The sequence below is a fragment of the Ixodes scapularis genome, unplaced genomic scaffold, assembly GCF_016920785.2.
Source record: "Ixodes scapularis isolate PalLabHiFi unplaced genomic scaffold, ASM1692078v2 PGA_scaffold5__190_contigs__length_132052651, whole genome shotgun sequence".
NCBI lineage: Eukaryota > Metazoa > Arthropoda > Arachnida > Ixodida > Ixodidae > Ixodes > Ixodes scapularis.
The window spans coordinates 66877579-66899090 of NW_024609880.1; the positions used below are offsets into that span (position 1 = coordinate 66877579).

Here is a 21512-nt window from a genome sequence, read left to right on the forward strand (position 1 = left end):
GGTGAAGTGAGCGTACGTTTAGAAGCAATGCAACTTGTAATGAAACTCGTGTCAACATTGAAAAAGAGAGATTTCGGTTGGTATACCTACGATTGTGTATAGTGCCAGCAAACCGACGTCAAAAAAAAGAAGACCATAACTATTAAAGCTAAACACCAGTCAAGTGCTGTACTGTCATGCGTCTAAATTTTTCAGAGTAGTCACAAAAATAGAAATGTCCCACGCACGTCAAAGGCCCTACAACCGAAATATAGAATCAGCATGAGGACGACCATGATTGGGCCGAAACGCTGGATGTAGTCCCGGTAAACCCTGGGATCCATCTGGGAAAGCAAGGATTGAGCACAGCGGTTACGTTATACAAAATGCCCCCCCCCCCCCCAAAAAAAAAAAAAAAAAGATAAACAGCTTACAAACAAACAAACAGTTTTTCACAACAAAAATAAACTACGCATCGCCGAATGCTCATTCTTTGCCAAAATGTAGCGCTACGCGGTTCAAACCAGGCGCCAAAGTTTTAGCACTAACTGTTATTTTATTCAAAAGTTCTGCGATAAAAACAAAATAGTCGTATTTTTTTGCACACAATGTGCAAAGAAAGGAAAGCGAAAGCTGCAGCACGGTCGCGCCATGCGGGTGGAGTGGTGCCATCACGTTACTGAAAACGAAGGTTCTACGTGGTTACATCTCATTGCCGTCGTGGTTGGCATCATGGATGCCACGGACGACCGCCACGAGAACTCGGTGATTCGTTAAGTAAGTGGGTAAGCGCGGTGAAAGTTTCTAAACCATCCAACATTACGCGTAGCAACTGGATACTGCCAAAGCGTGATTTTACGTAACACGAGTAATGTTTGAAAACAAATCTTTCAAGCGGACGACAGCAAGACTCTCCCTTCGTCGCGTCGCTACCGGGATTTTCCGCTCTTCACTTTGCGCGCTGCACGGCCGACGGGAAAACCTGACTTCCCTGGCTTCGCGCCAAGAGCGGAAATAATAAAAGGTTTTTCTTTTCTTCGCGCGCGTGGCGACGGCAACGGACGAGGTCGAAGTCTCTGCAAAGTGTGCCCACAAAGATTAATATCACTTTAAAAAAATGTAATGGGAAAATGGTGGCCGACAGGGCTCTCGAATACATAGAACAACCAGTAACCAAAAACAAAAAAAAAAGGACCCTACTTTTCAGACTAAAATTTCAGAAAATTCCATCACTCCCGAATAAAATAATGGTTAGTGCCCAAACTTTGGCACCTGGTTCGGACCATTAGCGCTACATTTGGGTGAAGAGTGAGCATTCGGCGATGCGTACTTTATTTTTGCAATGAAAACTGCACTGTAAACATTTTTTGGGGGTACACGCTGTACTACTTTTGAGACTGCACGAAGTATCGTTTTTTTAACACAATATCATACATCGATATGTTATATTACAGAAGAGCAAACATATAATACAGTGAAGTAAAATGCCACAATAAAATACAACAGTACAATGCAATGCAATACCAAACAATTAGTAGTTTTCATTGGCGTCCATAATTAAGTCCGGTGCTGCTGAGCGTGAGCTTGCGATGTGCTTCCACAACGCTCCCGTAACGTGCATTCAACTCCACGAATATTGTAGCCCTTAACAGATAGGTCAGCGCATCCCCTTGAACACCGCGCACAAATATAACGCCCCCCCCCCCCCCTAGAAAATGAAAGAGAAGAAAACATTGACATGTTAACATAACATTGACGTTGCAAATAAGCTCATAGTTACAATAAGAGTTTGGACGCATTAAGTGCGCACCGTACTAATTGAATATTTTCTAAAAAAAAAATAAAAGATATTCCTAGATGCAGTTTCTTTAATCACTGGCCGGATACGGTGCCTTGGAAAATTTCGCACTACGCTAAGCATTTTTTACACATTCACCTTCCCAGCGCAAGAGAGAAACAGTCAACAACTTTTAGACAGAGGCTAGCTTCCCCGGGCATACGTGGTCAAAGCGTCTAAACGAGTGGATAACCTCAGGGCAAGGATGGGCAAAATACAAAATACTTATATAACAATGTATTTAATTACACAATCTCTTCACTACCTTCATTTATTTTATCTTCCTTTTTAATTAAAAATTTAATTACACTTTTTAGAAAAGTATTTCAATAGAAGGTCCAAATACGACGAGCGTATCTCATGATCTTAAAATACTTTGTTAAATACATTTCGTTCTGAAAAACCGTCATCTTAGACTTAAATTTAACCCAGGTATTAAAGACCATGCTGAAAGAGAGAATGCAGTTTATATACACTAAGAATCAAGTGCTTAGAAGCAATGTCGCAGCTCTAAAGAAAAGCTTCGTCATAACTTCACCCTCGTAAGTTTTGGAAGGCCAACAATCCGAGTCATGCTCGGAATGACCATGTGCTTGTAGTAATTGATAATCGTCAAATTAATGACAAAGATGCATCAGATTTTCTTAACTTTTTTTTTTCGGGCATATTTAAAGAGAAAGACTTCCCTCTCCCTCCGTATCCTGACTTCCCTGTTATTACCTGGCCCCACATCAAATCCAATAGCGACGCCATAAAAAAATTAATAGAAACGCTTCGCAGCGCTCCGGGAGAGGATCTCTTATCAAGAACGTTTCTGAAGCTAATAAAACGTTTTATGTCACCCACTCTCTCTAAACTATTTAAACAAAGCCTTCACCCGGGAAGTGTCTCACTCAATTGGCGTTCCGCCATTGTTAAACCAATCTTCAAATCAGGGGACAAATCAAACCCGCCTAAAGGTCTTGTCACACTTGGATCAGATCAGCTTCTTTTTTTTTCTCTAATCAACACGGTTTCAGAACAAACTACTTTTGTAACACCCAGCTCTTTGAATTTGTCTATGATTTGCATATTAATACTCACGCACGAGTACAGGTGGATATTATGTTTACTGATTTCGCCAAGGCATTTGATACGTTACCTCATGAATGATTAACATTAAAGCTATCTCGCCTCCAAATTGACCCATTCATAGTAAATTGGATTTCAGCCTTCCCCACCGACAGAACTCAATCCGTAAATAAAAACAATGCCGTTTCCCCCCGGGTACTAGTGATTTCTAGAGTACCCCAGGAGAGCGTGCTCGAACCACTACTATTTTTGATATAGTATATTCATGACCTCCCATCAAACATTCAATCGACCATTAGACTCTTTGCTGACAATTGTGGGCTTTACCGGTAATTTTCATCTCCAACATATCATGTCATCTTTCGAAATGATCTTAATCAAATCAGTCAATTGTGTGTTACGTGTAAAATGAAAATGAATTCGAGTAAATGCCTCAAATAAGAAAAAAATCATCTTTTCATACTCCCTTTTAAACCAAGAAATGGAACGCGTGACATCATATAAATACTTGGAAGTTAATTTCACCAACAACTTGTCTTAGAATGCGCATATAGATAGTATAGTGAATAATGAGTCCCGTAAGCTAGGTTTTGGGAGGATGGGTGGCCGAGTGGGCTAACGCACACCAGAGCACGTGGAGCGAAAGCTCGCACCGCAGAACCCAGGGATCCTGGCCTCAATCCCCACCCCTGCCCGTTTCGACCTGGACCAGCATCGTACCGGCATGTGGTCGTGTATCACTACTGCGTGGTGCACGTTAAAAACCCAAGGTTAGCGGTTGTGCTGGCTAAATTGCTCATCTGCAGCTGAGACACCAGACGCTCACTGAGGCAGACTAACTTCCGGCTGTATAAACAAACTCACAAGAATTTGCTTTTGCTTTGCTAGATTTTTTTTTAAAGGAACATTTATTCCGCTACCAGGAAACTAAACTTCTAGATTATAAGTCAATTATCTTTCCTAAACTCAAACATGCCAGCATGATATGAAATCCTCATCAAAATATTTAACCCTAAGTTAGAAGAATTACTAAACAAGGCCACGCGTTTCATCTGCAGGGAGCGCGCTACCCTAACACGTGTCTAAGAGCTGAAGGGAAACCTGGAACTATCCTCTTTAGAATATCAACGTAAGATTTCTCGTTTATGCTTTTTCCTTCAAATTTACTACAGTGAACCACTTTCCCGGACATCGTTCTGTTTACCTGCCTGGTCCATATCTCTCAGGCTTCATCGCACATAAAACGTTGAACCAATTAAATCACATACTAACTTGTTTATGTTCTTTACGCTATCATTATGTATAAAAGACTGGAACAGTCTCTCCCCACACGTAGGGACTCAACCCGACCTTATGGGATGTAATAAAAGCTGCGTAAATTTGTTTAGTTGATTTGTTTTTATCCTAACGCCAATCACAGCTTGGCCATTCAACTTATACTCTAGTACTGTGCTCATCGTTGTATTGCCTTATCTGAGAAGTCTTAGTATATCCATCTTGAAGTTTGGGTTTTAGTTGTCTGTCGTTGGAGAATTTTTATATGCACTGTTCGCTTCTGTTTTTTTTTTTTTTACTTTTGTGTACGTTACTATTATGACTATTCCCCCCTTTTTGCTGTCTCCATCATCATCAGCTGCTTGTGAGGTAAATGGAATTAAATGAAATAGGCGGATACAACATAAGGGAAAACAATGTATTCAGTGTAAGATTACTTTAAGAGGCTGAGTTGCATCAATTCCTTTTCAAACATAACCTTGTTAATTGCTTTAAAAAAATTAAACCATCAAACAAAAAAAGCAATAATTTCATTAATCTAATTCATTCCTTGTTCTACTCTTTATTTTTTCTTTAGCGTTTATTCTGCTTAATGTGCAGCAAGTTTCATCCTCTTTGCATATGACTCCCTTCGCGTAGGGTGCCCATGCACTATCACTTTTGATTACGAAGAACAGTGCACCAAAACAATTGTATTAAGCACTGTATTTCATATACTCAATTTCAAGAATTTAAATACAGTTGACAAATACAGTCCCCAGTATGTAACAGTGTTGTACGAAACGGCGTTCCAAGGAACGGCGTTCCTGGAACGCGTTCCTTTTAGGAGGAACGAAGGAACGCCGCCGTTCCATTTTTCATCGCTGGAACTGGAACGGGAACGCGTTACATTTTTACTGGAACGGAAAGAGTAACGGCGTTCCTTTTTTTCGTCCAGTGGGGTCATTTTGTCCCCCTTGTTCCCCTTCTCCAGGGTTTATTTTCATCACTCTTGTCCAGCTCGCTTGCACCTTTGCATTTAATTGCATTATAATCATTTTTATTTTGTTTCTAACAGGGTAACAGGGAAAGTATGAAATTACAAAAACAATATCTTTACGAAGTGCAGGATCTCTTTAACTTTGTGGCTACTAATCTTATGGATTATTTTGTGTGGTCCCCGCTTGCTAACAGTTTCGGGTGCAGGAGAGCTTGTGGGCATTGATATTTTTTTGAGTGCCCGAAACTGCGGTACAAAAAGCAAACTTTTAGTCGTAGGAAAAGACAGAGGAGGGTTGTTTCAAACTCAGCTACTTTCTTTGGTTTCACGAATCCTCATACACCCAGAAACCTTATTCCGACTACAGCCATTTTTGAACTTCAATAACGAGACCTACAATTACAACAAGATCACAGATTGCCAGATATTGGACTCACGCTTGCATCCCGAACATTATTCACTTAAAAGATACACAAAGAATAATCTTTATTCCTTCTCTTGTCCCCCACCTTCAAACTGAACAACTAATCCAACCTTCGCAGCGAAGTATTTGTAGCTTTCAAAACTGACTTTCCAAAAGCCCTACCCTCTCCTTTACTTGCTCGTCTTGGGGACAGCAACATCGAGAAGCAACTGTTGTTAAGTTCTAACACGGGACTCTGTTAAATTGAAGCGTGTGAGGTTGTTGTAAAACGTTCGTGCAATCTTGGGTAAAAGTACATTTGGCTCGTCTGAATTGTCCACTACCAGCATGGACATGGTTAATAGCTGAGATTTTTAACATGAATATATCAACAAATGAAACCCTACTTCCGCGTGTTTTCTACTCCTGGTGCCCTTCCATAACGACATACAAACTCGTATGTTGACTATTAATGAGAAGGATAAAAAAAAAAAAAAACTCTGATTTAACTAAATATGGTAATTAGCAAAAAATACAAATGTAACGTATATGTAACGATACGTTCCATTTTCTTAACTGTAACGGGAACGAGTTCCTTTTTCACAGATAGAACTCGTAACGGGAACGCGTTCCCAAAATCAGAAGGAACGAGGAACGAGCTTTCGTTCCTTTTTTTGAGGAACGTGTACAACACTGGTATGTAATTAAATACGAAATATAAGGTACTCAAAGCATATTAAATACATATTTCCAATGCTTGCTTATGAAATACTGCCCATCCCTGCGTGAGAGTCTGCGCTACTGCGCCGTGGCGCTTCGCAGGCATTGGATTGTACATCGTGTTTTTTAATGCACAAGTATTTTCAATTAAACAAAAACAAAAATGATAGGCGTCATTGATAATTATAAATGAACTAATTTTAAATATATCTGGGGCGTGTTCTTCGTTTTTGTGGGTCCCAAAAATGCTTGCAACTTTGACTCGCCTGCGCGTTCTTTTTCTTACAATTCACATTTTTGTTCCATCAGTCTTGCGCCTCTAGCACAAACCGGTAACGTTTGCGCATCTCCAGGCTTCCAATGCTCTCCGAGTCTTTAAAATAATAATAATAATAAAAAAAACACTGACTTGTGTTTTTCGATGACGCTCATCCATTTTTCAATTGGAATCATTTGTTTGTTTTTCCTTACATGAGAGTTGATTGCGCAAGGCTAATTAAAACCCTAAATGCCTGTAACGCCATGAACCTTTGTAAATGGACCAACCCTCAGTGACCAATACGACACCAATCGCTTTTCTTTGTGGAAACGTTTGACCGACATTCGGTGAAACCCACGGTATACGAAAAATACCTTTCCCTTTTTTCTGGCTGCGGACTGATATGAACACGCACAACAAAAATTATAATTCTACGGAAGAAATTATGCCGCCCCGCTCTGCATGCGGGACTGCAATATTGCGTGTTTACCTTTCCGATGCGAAAGGCCTCATCTTCGATCAACTGTCCTGGCTTCGGTAAGCCGACGCTGGGCTGCGGTCGAGAGTGCCGCTTGGCCATCGTCATGGACAGTGATGACATCTCGCCGGCCGTCATTTCGAACGACCTGTAAAGTTATTGCGCATGCGAAATTAATAGTACTCTCTCTTTCTCTCTTATAGTGTGTACGAAATAACAGAGAAGCGTTGGCGCGGATAAGAACTGTACCGCGAGCAAGCAGTAAGGCTCACTCTAAAACTCACTCTAAAAAAGTCTAGTCGTGAAAGTTCTTTCGGCTTGTCCCTATTTTGCACCCAAAAAGTTATTTTAACAACTCCATAAAGAGTTCTTCACGAAATATGTAAAAAGGGCTCTTTTGAGCTCCTTTTTTGATGCGAAAAAGTTCTTCATTGCCCATTTGCCTTTCTATATTGGGCCAGGGGGCGATAGTGTTTGAGGCAAAACCGTTCTTCCACGAACTGAAAGAGCTTTTGGGAGCCGAAAAATCTTTTCAAGAACCAATATTTTTAGAGTGTGGTTATGCATGAGTCGCGAGGTGCAATCTGTGAGCAGTGGCTCTCTCTGTGACGTCGAGTCATAACAAGCGACTACGTCACGTGACATCACAGATATGATACAACAAAGGCAGGGCGTCTCTTTCCGACGCCAGGCCTCCAGCATGCACGCTCATTGCCATCTGTATAGTGCTTTGAATGAGCGTAAAATCTCGAAGCTCTGGAGACACCGAAGCGTCATCGAAGACAGGACACTCGGCCTGGAGGAAGAGCGGACACCTGAAGGACCTCTCTACCGTTCTAATCCTGTCATTGACTATACTTATGACACCAACATAGCATTGGGGTTGCTGGCTGCAGCTTGTTTAACGTTTGACTGCGAATCACTCAATATGTGTTCGTTCGACGAGAACACCATACGGGAGTTGTAGTTCGAGCGTGGATGGCAGACAGAGATGATACATACAGCTCGTCATAGATGCTTCTTATGTGGGTCCGTGCGACGGCGGCTTCGACCTGAAATGGTGGCGACGGCTGCGGCAAAACATCCAGGGCAGCAACCTATTGGATTTGCAAGTTGGGGTTCACCACGATGCAGATGGATAATAATCGTATTACGCCAAAGTTTCGTTAGAACATGTACCCGCGTTTACTCGACGTGAGTGGAGTAACGCTTCTCGGCGGTCCCTCAATATTTTCCTCACTAAATCACTACCCTACCAAAAAAAAAACACAAAAAAACAGTATAACCTTTTGTTTGCAAACTGGGTTTCAGGTTTCCAGCAAGAAACCCGGTTAGATTTCCAGTTCCATAATCCAGCTAGCGAAAAATTATACCGTTTTTGCTTTCATTGTAGGTAGCGCGAAAATAAATAAAAAAAATGAACATGTATAGTGCGCATTTTCTGAATTATAAAAACGGCGCTCCTGGAGTCGTCAAAGTTTATGGACGATGCTTTGATAGGGGACTTAGTTTCTTCATGAACTGCCACTTTGACGGTTCCAGGAGCTGCATAACTTCTTTTAGCTTCAACCACATTCGATTTGTGGGGACTTGTCGCCTATATTAGGAATATCAAAATTTAAACTATCTCGATCATGCTGATAATGATAAAAACAGGGACACAATGTGTTGAGACACCATAAACATGAAGTGTCAGTTGCGCATGCTGACGGTCTGCGATGGGGGCCGAGACTGAAGTATGCAAGGCTAGTGCGTCCACATACTTCACGTGTATTGTAGTTCACCACTATCTGTATCCTCTGGCGTTTGTGAGCAGGGCCAAGCTAGTGCATTTTGTTTTTACTTCATAATCCAACCGTTAGCTGGCCGCACTAGATCAGTGGATATACAGTGTCTGACTCGGAATCACAATTGGTCCCAACTTAATTTCTGTTGGTAGCATTCTTGTAATCGTGTTTTAATTTTGGTCCCTATGGGCCTATTTTAACCAAAGTGTGACAGTCGAGCTTGGCAATCGAGCGTTACATTTTTTTTTCTTACGTAGAGATGAGTGAATATACACGTTGAGCGTTAAAATTCAATTGAAACAGCATTGAGCGAAGTGGCTCTATATTACCATGGTTTGATTCAACTGCTATAACAACGCTGCCTGAGTCACCTGGTCAAAGTGCTGTCCAAAGGGTGCCGTGTGCACTTCCCGGACGAAACCTTCGTGCAGGATCACCACCATGTCCATTTGCGACAACAACGACAGGTTGTTGGTCGAGAGGACTCGCGTCTGAAATTAGATCGAAAACTGAAAATGCTTTGTGGTGCCGCTTCCCCGGACAGTGTGAGGTTTTGTAGAATGTCCCTAAAGAAAGTCAAACCAATCAACGCGCCGACGCACCTTGTTTCGCAGTAGACCCCTCCTACCGATGACCCCGTGGAAGAGTGCAGCGCCGACCTGAGCATCGACGGCGCTCAGCGGGTCGTCCATGACGTACAAGTCTGCGTTCTGGTAGACCGCCCTGGCGAGGCTGATGCGCTGTTTCTGACCTCCGCTGAGGTTGGCCCCGCGACCACCAATCTCCGTCTGGTCGCCAGCGGGCAATGCTTCCAGGTCGGCCTGCAACTGGCAAGCTCGCACCACGCGCTGATAGAAGCAGGGGCGCAGGCCACGCTTGAGGAGGATGTTCTGCTGAAGGGTCGCGTTCTGGATCCAGGCCTGCTGGGCTACGTACGCCAACTTGCCCTAGAAATGGCGCAACGCAGGAAGGGAATCAGCACCGTCTTCAAAAAAACATCGAGGAGTTCAAAACGTTTCGTATAAAAAATATATCTTCGTTTTTTTTTTTTTTTTTTTCAGTATGAGAAAAAAAGTTGATGTATTTATTATTATTATTATTATTTTGGAGGGAAGAAGAAGAGGGGAGGGGGGGGGTAATTCTGAGGCAGGCGCATTTTGTCGAAACAAATGTACTTTAACATTTAGCCTCAAAATCAGAATAATGAGAAAAAACGAGAAAAAAAAAAAATAAGCGCTCTGACGTACTCAAAGTTATTACGTAGCAATGAGCGCGAGGCCTTCAGTGTCTTCTGCGCGTCCACAGGTGCAATCTAAGTGCTCCTCAAAACTATCGACTTTGTATATGTTTGCTTGTCTAAATTGTGCACACTATGTTTTATTGTTCTCGTAACTCCGCTGTCATCACGGTGGGGTTTGTTTAGGTGGCGTTGTACAAAGGGCTCGCCAACGGTCATGCACCAAACGGGCTCACTTTATTACTTTCTGGAACACTAGAATTCTTTTCGGAAGCCCACCTGTATCAGCACCTCTCGAAATATGTAGTTAAAATATGCAACTACAATGAAATCTAGACGGATGTTTGTTTGTTTGTTTGTTTATTAATACTACTGTCTCCTATTTCAGGAGACGTGGTAGGAGTGGTTTACAACATATGTGTACACAAAAACAATAATAAAAAAAAAACAGCAGGTAACAAGCACAAGGATATTCGTTCTAGCTGATCCAAAAACACCAACAGCGTTATACAAAAACTATTCATCGCAAAAAAAACAAAAAAAAAACAAAAAAAAAAACAACAAATTAATAAATGAGCATCAGATACAAGAATCACAAAAATCTCGGAGTTTATTAAAAAAGGAGGACTCTGGTGATGCTGTTATTATATCGCCTGGCAAGGAGTTCCAGTCGTGAACAGTCCTTGGGAAAAAAGAGTACTTAAATGCATTAATCCGACAGTTGAATTCTTTGAGCGTTTTGCAATGATAACTTCGCATGGGATAATCTTGAGGTGCGGGTGAAATATATTTAGAGATATCGATTTTGAACCGGTTGTTTAATAAATCAAATAGAAACTTTATTCTCGTAAACATGCGTCTATGCTTTAGTAAGTTCACCCCAGAAAGGGCGTACAGTTCAGAGACGGGATATTTTCGCTGGAATTTATTATGAATGAAGCGAAAACTTTTTCTTTGAACATTTTCGAGGACGTTTATGTTGGTACTTGTGAACGGATCCCAAACCACCGAAGCGTATTCTAGGATGGGTAATATGAAAGTTTTATAGGCTGTCAATTTAACGTCGGAAGAGGCATGTTTTAAATTTCGTCTTAAGTACCATAATTTGGATAGTGCTTTGCGCGCAGTAGACATGATATGAGTGTTCCAGCGTAGGTCATTCGATATAATAACACCCAAGTATTTATAAGAAGTAACTTCGGCTAGTGAAGTACTATTAATGGAATAATCGAAAGAAAGATGACTTAATTTACGAGTTATATGCATTCGAACACACTTCTTGACATTCAATGACATCTGCCACGAGTCGCACCAGTGCGCCATCTTGGACAAGCAGGTGTTTAGTAGAATCTGGTCACTTATTTCATTGACTTCTGTAAATAAAACCACATCGTCTGCAAACAGTCGAACACGTACTGGAATACTAGCGGTTAAATCGTTTATAAAAATTGAGAACAGTAATGGCCCCAGGACCGACCCTTGCGGAACACCCGATAAAACAGGGACTAATGATGATTCACTCGAGTTGATCTGTACATACTGCTTTCTGTCCTGTAAGTAGTTCTCGAGCCAGCGAAAGATACCTTCGTTTTGAACAATTGATTTAAGTTTAAGGAGAAGTTTACTATGTGATACTCTATCAAAAGCTTTAGAAAGATCTAGGAATATGACGTAAATTTGTTTGGATCGATTCAGGATATTTGCGAAATCATGGACTGTTTCAAGTAACTGAGTCGTAGTAGAAAGGCCATGACGGAAACCATGTTGATTTGAAAAGAAAAAAGAATTTTTTTCTAAGTAACTCGCGAGGTGTTTAAAAACAATATGTGACTTCTAGTCTACCATTCTAGAAAGCTTGGCATTTCGTAGACTTCCAGAACGCGGGCACTGACAAGTAAGTCGCAAAAAGTACAGTCTTGCACAAAATTAATGACCCATTCACCGAGGTCGTACATGCGGTGGAATTGAGCACGCTTCGGCCAGAGGAATTTTTTTTTTTTTTAGAGGGAATAGAACAAGTACATTTTTGTTTATCTCCTTACTCCAAGCAATTTTGGCCTCGCCAAAGCGAATTGCGTATGCCCGCCTAGAACTGCCTCGTCTAATGGTTAGTTTCTGTTGTCAGAGACTGTGGGGAATCTTTGAAGAACTCGCCTTTCTATCTATGGAACCCTGAACGCAGCGCAGTTCGCCGAGAACGGCCGACAGCAGCGAGGTCTTTCCCGAGCCCACGTGACCCACGATGGCCACCAGCTTTCCCTGAGGCACGTGCAGGTCCAGGTCCTTCAGCACGAAGCGTTTGTCCCTGTGCCAGCTGAACGTCGCCTGACGAATCGTCACTGCGTCGCCTGGAACCGCACGCAAATAACTATGACTAATGAACCTATTATACTTTTAAGAAGCCTAGGAACTGTGACAAAAATGATGTGGTCATCAGGCTCATTTGCAATGCTACAAAAATAACATCTTGGCGCGACAAGGAAACCCAACCTAGTATAGCCTAAGCCTTTGAAAAGGTCTCAACTACCTCTACGTGACGTCATTACACTAGGATGGCGCCAACTTGGCGATTGGACCCGAGCCCGACGCCGAGCGTCCTTCGACGCATTGATTGGTCACGAAACCCAGCCGAACGCTGACGCAGCACTTCTGATCAATCTTTGTCTACACTCGATTCCACTGCGAGGATGTCAAAATGCCATGCTGGGGCTTTGATTATTCTAAATGATGTTTGGCAGGGGTTCTACAAAAAGTGAGTGGATGTGACAGAACTTCCAGCGCATTACCGGCGCAGCGTCGAAGCTTGGGTTGCGCTGGGCGAGGGTCAAACACATAGGAATGGAGTAGGACGCACCATGCCTCGCAGCGCCATACTCTCCAACCAGCAGTTTTATCAGTTCCAAGAGGCCTCCAGGAGGCGCAGCATGTACGGACGGCCACGCGCTCCCCTGTTCGCATTTTATTTAACCCGACTGTACCCTTCGTAGCGGGCGGTAGCTCGCGACACCTAGCCTTAAGTCGGGGTCACATTGCTTATACATTATACAAAAGACAGTCTGCAAACATCAGTCACCGATATATCCACGGTTTGAATGCCGCGTGCCAAGTTTCTTTTTGAATTCGTTGCCATGCGGCATTCGAAGCACGGATCGCCTGGTGACTTGAGTTCGAATCTGTTTGCAGACTGTCTTTCGTATGATGTATAAACAGTGTGACCCCGGATTAAGTTTTAAAACACATACATATGATTCCCCCTGCCCATTCTAAGCCAATTTCCTCCCTTACTGTCACCAGGATGCAGTGGTGTAGCCAGGAAGTTTTTTCGGGGGGGGGGGGGGGGGGGGGAGGAGGGAGCTGAGGTGGCTGAGGTGGCTGGGATGTCCATGACTTGGAGTGCGGAAAGAGGGAAGGGGGGTCAAAATCTATGTGTATATTATAGGATCGGCTGAATTTCGGGAGGGGGGGGGGGGAGCTCAAGTCCCGCAAGCCACCCCCCCCCCCCCCCCCCCCCCCGGCTACGCCCCTGCCAGGATGACCTTTGTGGGATCAGACCAAAAAAGAAACTAAAGCATCACCTCCGACCCCCCGCCCCCTCCTTCTCCCGGCGAGGGAGTCGGCAATTTTCCCCTGATCAAACCTAATCGGCGTTACTCCAACACTGGGCCCACTAGTAGACAAGGTTGAGATTTTGGGCCGGAGCCACGCGGGAGAGAGTCCCAATTTTCCTCTGTCCCACCTGTTCCCAGCTGTGCCAGCTAATTGTGCACCATTCAATTTTCCCTCGAAAATTTTCACCATCTTCCAATCGTCTTTTGTGACTCTAATCCATATTTCTTGCGTCCTTCCGTCCTCGCCATCAAACCCCAGGGACCCGGCCAAGTCCGTTACCCCCTCAGAGAGGGCAGCCCCGAGCGCTTCAGAACCGAATGCTCTAGTGTCTCACTCTCATTATGTCATGCGTCAAACAATGCGACTGTCTCCAGAAATTTAGTCCTATACGTCCTTGTCCTCAAAACTCCCGTTCTCGCCTCACACAATAAAAGACTTCCCAGTGGCCGTAGAGCCGATGATCAGTGTTGCTATGCCTCTGTAGCAGAGAGTTTTTGTTTTGCCGTTGACGCCCGAAACCGAACTTTGAGCAGGGATATTTATAAACTACACACGATATCGGAAAACAAGATTGTACCTTGTAATTCAGGACACTGACTGAGCTAAAAACAGTCGTAACCCCAAATTTGAAAATATTGAGGGGAGTTGCCCTTTAAGCAGCCTCTCCGGGAAAATGCTAACATGTGCATGCGTTGGAGACTGATAAGGGAATAAATTGAGAAGAAAAATAAAATTCTGAACGTCCCTCAAGAAGAACCAAACCCAGGACCCCAGATCCTGTGACCCGACGCTCATTCACTGTGCCAAAAAGGATTTTGTTTCTGTCACGAGACGAGGCGCTCCCTGGATGTGCAAGCTGCAGCCTTCACGACGCCTCGCAAGAGGAAAGAGCAGACTGAAAAGGAGATAGCTGAACATAAGTGGCGATGTGCTGAGCATGACCACCTTTATTGAATGAACATGGCCGGACATTTCGGGTTTAGTGACCTTTTTTTTTGGTTTCGGCGCTATTTAATCGGCAAAATATAGCCTTCAGGGAACACAAGCAATGCTAATCGCATTTCGACGTAGCCTGCATTTCGACGTAGCCTGCAGCGAAGCACCGAAGAAACACAGGCCCGCATTTTTTTTTTCTACTTTGATTACACAGAGGTTGTTCATGTCCGGAGAGGTTTACTTCACAACCTTGGCTTTACTAAGCTTGGTGCGTATAGCTACTTTCAGTATGCGAAGAATGTCTCGTTCGCTAACCTGGATCTGGTTGACGTCCAACTTGGCTACGGTCCAGGTCCTCGCTCTGCAGAAACTTCCTCATGCGACCGGTGGCGACTGCACACTGCAAACAAGCAGCCCACCTTCGACAGCTCGTCCATACGAGTTAAGTCTTTGCCTGACACAGGGAGTTAAATGTTTGTTAGGTGAAGCTGAAAAACAATGAGAGCGGCATGAACTACAAGAAAAAAAATTAAAAGTGTTTTAGCCATTGACAGCTCTTGACCTACAGAAGTGTTCATCCTCCGTCTTTTCTCCAGTAAAAACATGCTGTTTTTTTATTGCTCAGACTGTACAAACGTTTTGCGATTTCACGAAGTTCCAGATCGCCAATAAAGGTACAAAGCTTCCGTTGAAGACAATAGACCGATCTCACCAGTCAGTTTGACTACGCCACCTCAGCCGCAATGCATTGAGGGAACTTTAGTCTTTCTACACGTGCGACAACTTCGCTGGAGCTCTGCGTGTGTAGAGCACGAGACGGCACGGGCCCTTACAAGCACGCTTGTCTGCCATCTGTGATGTAAAGTTATGGCGGCGTCACGCATGCGCCGAACGCTTAGTGAAATCGGTGTATTTAGAAGCCTTCCTGTCGTTCCAAAGCTGTCAGTGACAATGAACAAGTTTCCTGTTCATTAAAGAGTAACAACCCAGCGTGCGTTGGGCCCATTCCTACAGCGCAAGCATGTCACTCCACCAAGCGGTGGGAGCTAGCATCAAGCAACGCCCCATCATAAGGGATGACAGCAGCGAAAAAACATTTCTGGAACGATTTTGAATAATGGCTGGACATGCAACTGATCTTCATATGTGGTCGGGGCTCACCACCACGGCTTGAACAACCAGGTCTGGAATGAGCAACAGGGAAAATCGGAGGGTGTTGAACAGTGCCAGGGACACAAAGGCCGTGACAGGGTCCAGTGTCTTGCTGCTGACTATCAGGTATGTCATGAAGGTGACTAGCGACACCTGCGTGAAGGCATCATGAACCATAATTTAGGCGACACTGTACTTCCTTTCACCTTAGGTCCAGAAGCAGCCGACGCTACGAGCTGATGGTACCTATCAGACTGCGTCCAAGGCGCACCATTATGGTGTTTGTCGTGTTCCTGTACGTGTTCTATCATCGCTGAAGCAATATTAAAAAATTGGCTAGCTGTCATTCTAAAAACTTGCGATTATTTAGGCATCACATTTGGAGACAACAAACCACTTAGTGCGTTTAATGATGGTCAGAGTTCGGCGTCCTACGCGTAAATCTAGAACCGCGCAAGAATCGCCATGTCACGACCGTTTTGGTTTCTCGCAAATATGAGTTTAGTTTTATAAAACAATTTACGCACGAGGAAGGAGATGCAGTTCCAGACAAAGTTCATGACGCTGTACAAGTGGACGATGTTGTGCAGCATCTGGACTTCCTTCTTGCGGGAGTTGACGACGCGTTCTTCGAACGGCCGCTCCCAGGCGTTCAGCTTCAATATCTGGCGTGGAAAGCAAGGGGAGATCCATGTCCTCTTGCCAGTCATTGAGTACATAACTTTTTTTTTATCATCTTGCGTACACAAAAACACTTTGTCTCGATAAAATTTTCCATAAAAGAATTTACAGATGCATTTTTGTTTATCGATAGAATCGTTGTACGCATAATTGTGTTCTATGAGAAACACAGCCCACGTTTACGTCCAGTCTCAGCCTTCCTGCACGCGCCCCTGGCTTTTTTGAAAGCGTATAACCTTCTTCTTATTTCCTCTTTATTGAGTTTTGTAAGTTTTCTTTCCGAAGCTTTTGGAAACTGACAAAGTATTTTCGAAGATACGCTTCGTTCTTCTTTCTACACCTTCCCTTCTTTGTTGTTGTTGGTGTTATAGTATTTCAAAGATTCTGGCATCTGGCCAACTCTGGCGCCTTCTAATGGGCCACAACCCGCGGCCTTGCACGCTTGCAAAATCTGAGTTAGCTTATGTAAGAATACAATTATGCATTAAAATGACAGGAATACTGACCTTAATCCCGCTGAGAAGTTCATTGACATGTTTGATGCGAAGATCCTTGGTCGCCATCTGATCGGTCTGCAAGGGAAGATTGTGATAGAGATAGACTGTTAAAACCCCCAGAAGATGAGGCATTCGCTGTTTCGTCTTTGTCACCATCGCTACTTAGTCCCCGCTGCGCCGACTAGCTCGCGTTTAACTTGAGCTCAACACAAGTTGTTCTTCATGATCAGTTCTATTCTAGTACGTACCAGCTACTTGTACTTGAGGACAACTTTTCTTCCCAATGAAGCAAAAACTATAGGTACCCATGCGCTCGCGCATATTGAGCGCCGATCGCAGCTGTGCTCGGGAGGTCTTATCTTATGTAGAAATGCCAGAAAAAGGTGTCCTTTAGTAGAGTGATATAAGTAGGGTTCCGTGTTTTGGGATAAATCCGAATAAATTCGAAAAAGACTCGCCGGTAAATTTTCCGTTAATTCGGATTTATCTGAAAAAACTCCGAATTTCGAGGTCACAGCGACACAATAAACAACAAAAAAGACGGAGTTTCACAACTAAACTTTATACGAGCAGGAGGTCAGTGGTCATGAGGAGATTCCACTTCAGTTTCCTGAAATTCGGAAATACTGACAAAAAGAGGTTTGCTTTTTAGCACGTTGAGGTTCCTTCAGGACAATGCCGGGTCATGGTACCCGGACCTTATTTATTTGTTTTCGAATCTTTAAATTTTACCCAGTAAAATAAACTCCCATTTTGAAGATTAGAATCTACCAAAATAAACTCCGATAAACCCTGAATCCCCAGGGAAAAATAAACTCCGAAAAACACCCTCAAACTTTCACGAGAAATAAACTCCGAAAACACGGAATCCTAGATATAAGCGGTATAAATAAATTACGCTTTATTAAAGCTGCGGTCAGTCTCTATCAGGATTGTTTAATGAAGCTTCCCTAGATGACTTGCATTCTTCAATTAATAAACGGCGATATTGTGCACATAAACGTCGAGCCCTGCGCTTACTTATTTTTCTCTTGCTTCTTAAGCCTATTGTATGTGCAGACAAACTCGTTTTATGTTGTTTTCTTTACCACAATATGGGAGGTCGGGTTTGTTGCAACAAAGACGCGTGACGTGTATAAATGTTAAACATGCTTTGAATATATCTGATAAACACGCGAAGACTCACAGAATTTGGTGCAAATGTGCTGGGCGCATGCTGTGTATGTGTGTGTGGCGTCATGGTGCCAGTGTCGCGTGACGTCATGATATAGCGTGATGTTAGGACGCCGCGTAACACCTGGACTTGACGTTAAATCACGTGATGTCACGGTGCCACGTGACTCACTGTGTCCCGTGACCCCATGACGTAAAGGCCATATTAGCAATAGAGCCCTTACGGGGCTACACTGCTTGACCTGTGTGTCGGTTGAGCGCAACGGGCGAGCGTAACAATCAAGCGTAACGGTTCGTGTTTTTTTTCCATCAAACTCAGCCCTAGAACAGATTCTGGGATCAAACAACACTGCGGGTATTGGCGACGTGCGCGATCGAAAGCGCCCCTGTGGTCAGCCTTCCACAATTACTAAATGATTACCATAACGTCAGCAAAAGATTTCTTACCGACGGAAATAAGTGTTATGTAAGCACTTCAATTTTGACAATGTTGGCAATCTTCGTTTCAAAGCGCAATGATTTCAAATTTATACCATGCTAACGCGAAGCACAAGTTCGTCTGCTTCTTTGATGTCAGAACAACAAGCTCCTATTGGCTGATTGAAAAAAAAAATAGTGTGTAGACCTCAGGGCGTCTAGCATTGAGGTCTACCCACTATCCTTTCAATCAAAGTCAAAGCTCGGCGTCGTTCTGACGTCACAGAAACTCCTGTGCTAGAAGCAGATGACTTTCTCTCCGCATTAAAAACACCATCGAACTTGTAGTTCGCAAGGTAATGACGTCATGAGAGGGAACCACAGGAGGGCGCCACCAAAAGATTTCGCCGGGACACCGCATCGCCTCACCTGAACCGCCTGCACTCGGCGCGCGAGGGCGAATGACGCGATCAGCACAATCACCACCACAAGAATGGCGACGAGGCTGGAGGGTCCTAAGTACTGCCAAAGCATCGCCATGGTAAACAGCAGACGCAGGGGTGCACCCCACATATCGCCGACGACGACGAACGTCTGGGCCACCTTGTCTGTGTCCAATGTGATGCTGTTGATCACTTCTCCGGCGGTCATCTGGTCCCCGCCAGTACTCCAAGCGGTCAGCACCTGTACAAAAAGAAGAAACATCTCCACCAACGAAGTCGCCAGGCGCTTCGAAAGGCGGGAGGCGAACCTTTGGGTCAAAGTGAAGTCGCTGTATCCTGCAGGAATTTAGCGGCATTGCCTTCTCTGCCTGCTAGCCGGACACAAACAGACACTAACATATAGATGGATGGATGGATGAATGTTAATTTTTATACCCTATTTTAAGCTTGCGCCACCTAGCTTAAGTCTAAAAAAACATACGTATCATTTCTCTGATTCTTCTAAACCAATTTTCTGCCCCCAACGATCACCAGGCAGACCGATCCTCGCAAAGGGATTGGCTGACAATTCATCGTTGTGGAAATGGTCGAGACACGTGCCGCGCTCATCTTTTAGGAAGAACATAGCATCTAAAATCTAGCTCAGTGCTGCGCTGTGCCGCCATGATCTTCCAAGGGCTGCACGCTGCACGTGCCTCTTGCATCGCTACTTTTGAAACATAAAGGGGCTTTAACAGAGCGGACGCGCCACGTAAAGGCTCCAGGCGTTCTAGGAACCTTGTCAACTGACTTTGATCTTGTAACGTTTCTACGGGTCGCGGGGCCTGTGAGCGCGTGCTTAGTCCGTGCTCCAAGCGATGACACGAGCTCATGCAGCGTAAAGCTTTTACGTACGTTCCATGAAAATTTCATAATAAACGCGAAGCGGTTCGTACCTTCCTGTAGAGGCAGGCGATGAGCGTGGTTTTGACGCTGAGCGCCAGGCGAACCGAGAAGTAGTAGATCTGGGAGTAGAGGAGGTTCGCAGCTATGCTGGAGGCGGCCAGCAAGAGGGCGCAGCTGTAGCCTTTCCAGTAGGGCTCGTTCCCGCCGACAAACTGAATCATCACCCTGCGGAGTACCATCTCTCGTCAGAAGCAGAAGCACCTTTCATCGTTCGCTCTCACTTTCGTACCCCGTTCCCGTTGCTGCTCCAGTTGCTTTACGGACAAAGCCCTATGGTTATGGTGTTGTCACGTTTTATGTTAGATTCACGCCCTATTTAATAAGGGTTTTGCTGGAATCATTTTTATCACGGTAAAACTGAACACATAGAAAGGTTGTAATGCCTTTATTACCGAGAAAAGTATAAACTCCTAGTCGCAAAATTAGGCGTAACTCAGAATGGCTACACAAAACTAATCCAGGTTGTCGTATATAAAGGATGCTGAATCCACCAGTCAGAAATGCGTTCAAGGTACCTTGCCTGCTAGAGCCACTGATAAACTAGTAACGACACTTTACTCATCGTGGTTCTTTAAAATAATTGTTGCCGTTTTTTTTAAATTTTTATCTGAAATTACAGAAAACGCTTTTTCATCCTACAACAAAGTTAAAACAAGCTACAAAAAAATGCTCTGAGCTTTTTAACGCCATATCTAAATCTCAGAAAATCTCAGTTTCGAATGGTAACTATGTCCAGTTGCACCCTCACTCTACCGAAATGACGGCGCCAACCAGACAGCAGGGAAACAAGGTGGTGATACTCTATGCGCGTAACATCTTTCAGAGGTTCCCGCCAGTAAAGCGTCATCGAGTCTTCGACTCGAACCCCTCGGTTGCAGCCTTTCTTACTCCAGCAAGTAGATGGGCAAGATGACGCTGAGGCAGAATATCGTCTCCAGGAAACCGATCAGCAACAGCGGTCCCGGATAACACTTCAGCAGGGCCCAAAATAGGGAGCTGGACGACAAACCCGCTCCTTGGACGGCATCGCCGCCGCCGACTCTGCACAAACCGAGCAAGCCTTTTATTTCTGTGTCATTTTTCCTCATTTGACAAAGAGGGGAAGGGGGGGGGGGGGTGGTGATTGACTGCGTTAACACACATTGCAACTCGGAGCACCAGGAACGAGAGGCTCGCTCTGCAGAACCGAAAAATCTTACGTTCAACCGAAGCTACCTAAAATAATCAAAGCTTGTGCAATAGAATTCTGACGTCATCACAGTGAGATCGAGCAAAGACGCTGATTGGACGCGAGTGCTGCTTCAGCATTCGTCTGGTCCTCGTGTCCAATTAACGTGCCGAAGGACGCTCGGTATCGTGCTCGGTTCAAATTGCCGAGTTGACGCCATACGACTGTGATGACGTCACATGGAGGAAGAGGTCTTCGTAAGCCTCGACTATTCTAGGTAGTGTTGGTTCAACCTGCCTCTTTCGATCTGGATCAGCCTTTTACCGGCGTGTGAACGTGTATATAACTACTGTGTGACGCATGCTAAAGGACCCAGGCTAACAGTGGTCACTGGCTAAATTTCTCATCTACAGCGAAGACACCGGACGCCCACTGGGGCTGGCTAACTTCCGGTTCTATAGACATA

General features: G+C 44.2%; 1 protein-coding gene across 1 annotated transcript; it reads right to left on the bottom strand.

Annotated features, from left to right (window-relative positions):
• Window positions 1–16165: 16165 nt before the first annotated feature.
• On the bottom strand, window positions 16166–20057 carry LOC121838159 (ATP-binding cassette sub-family C member 3-like). Its single transcript, XM_042294242.1, has 4 exons — window positions 19869–20057; window positions 18920–19174; window positions 16910–16975; window positions 16166–16387 (listed from the first exon to the last, which is right to left on the bottom strand). Exons 1-4 carry the CDS (start codon window positions 20055–20057, stop codon window positions 16166–16168), a joined length of 732 nt encoding a protein of 243 aa, XP_042150176.1.
• Window positions 20058–21512: the final 1455 nt, after the last annotated feature.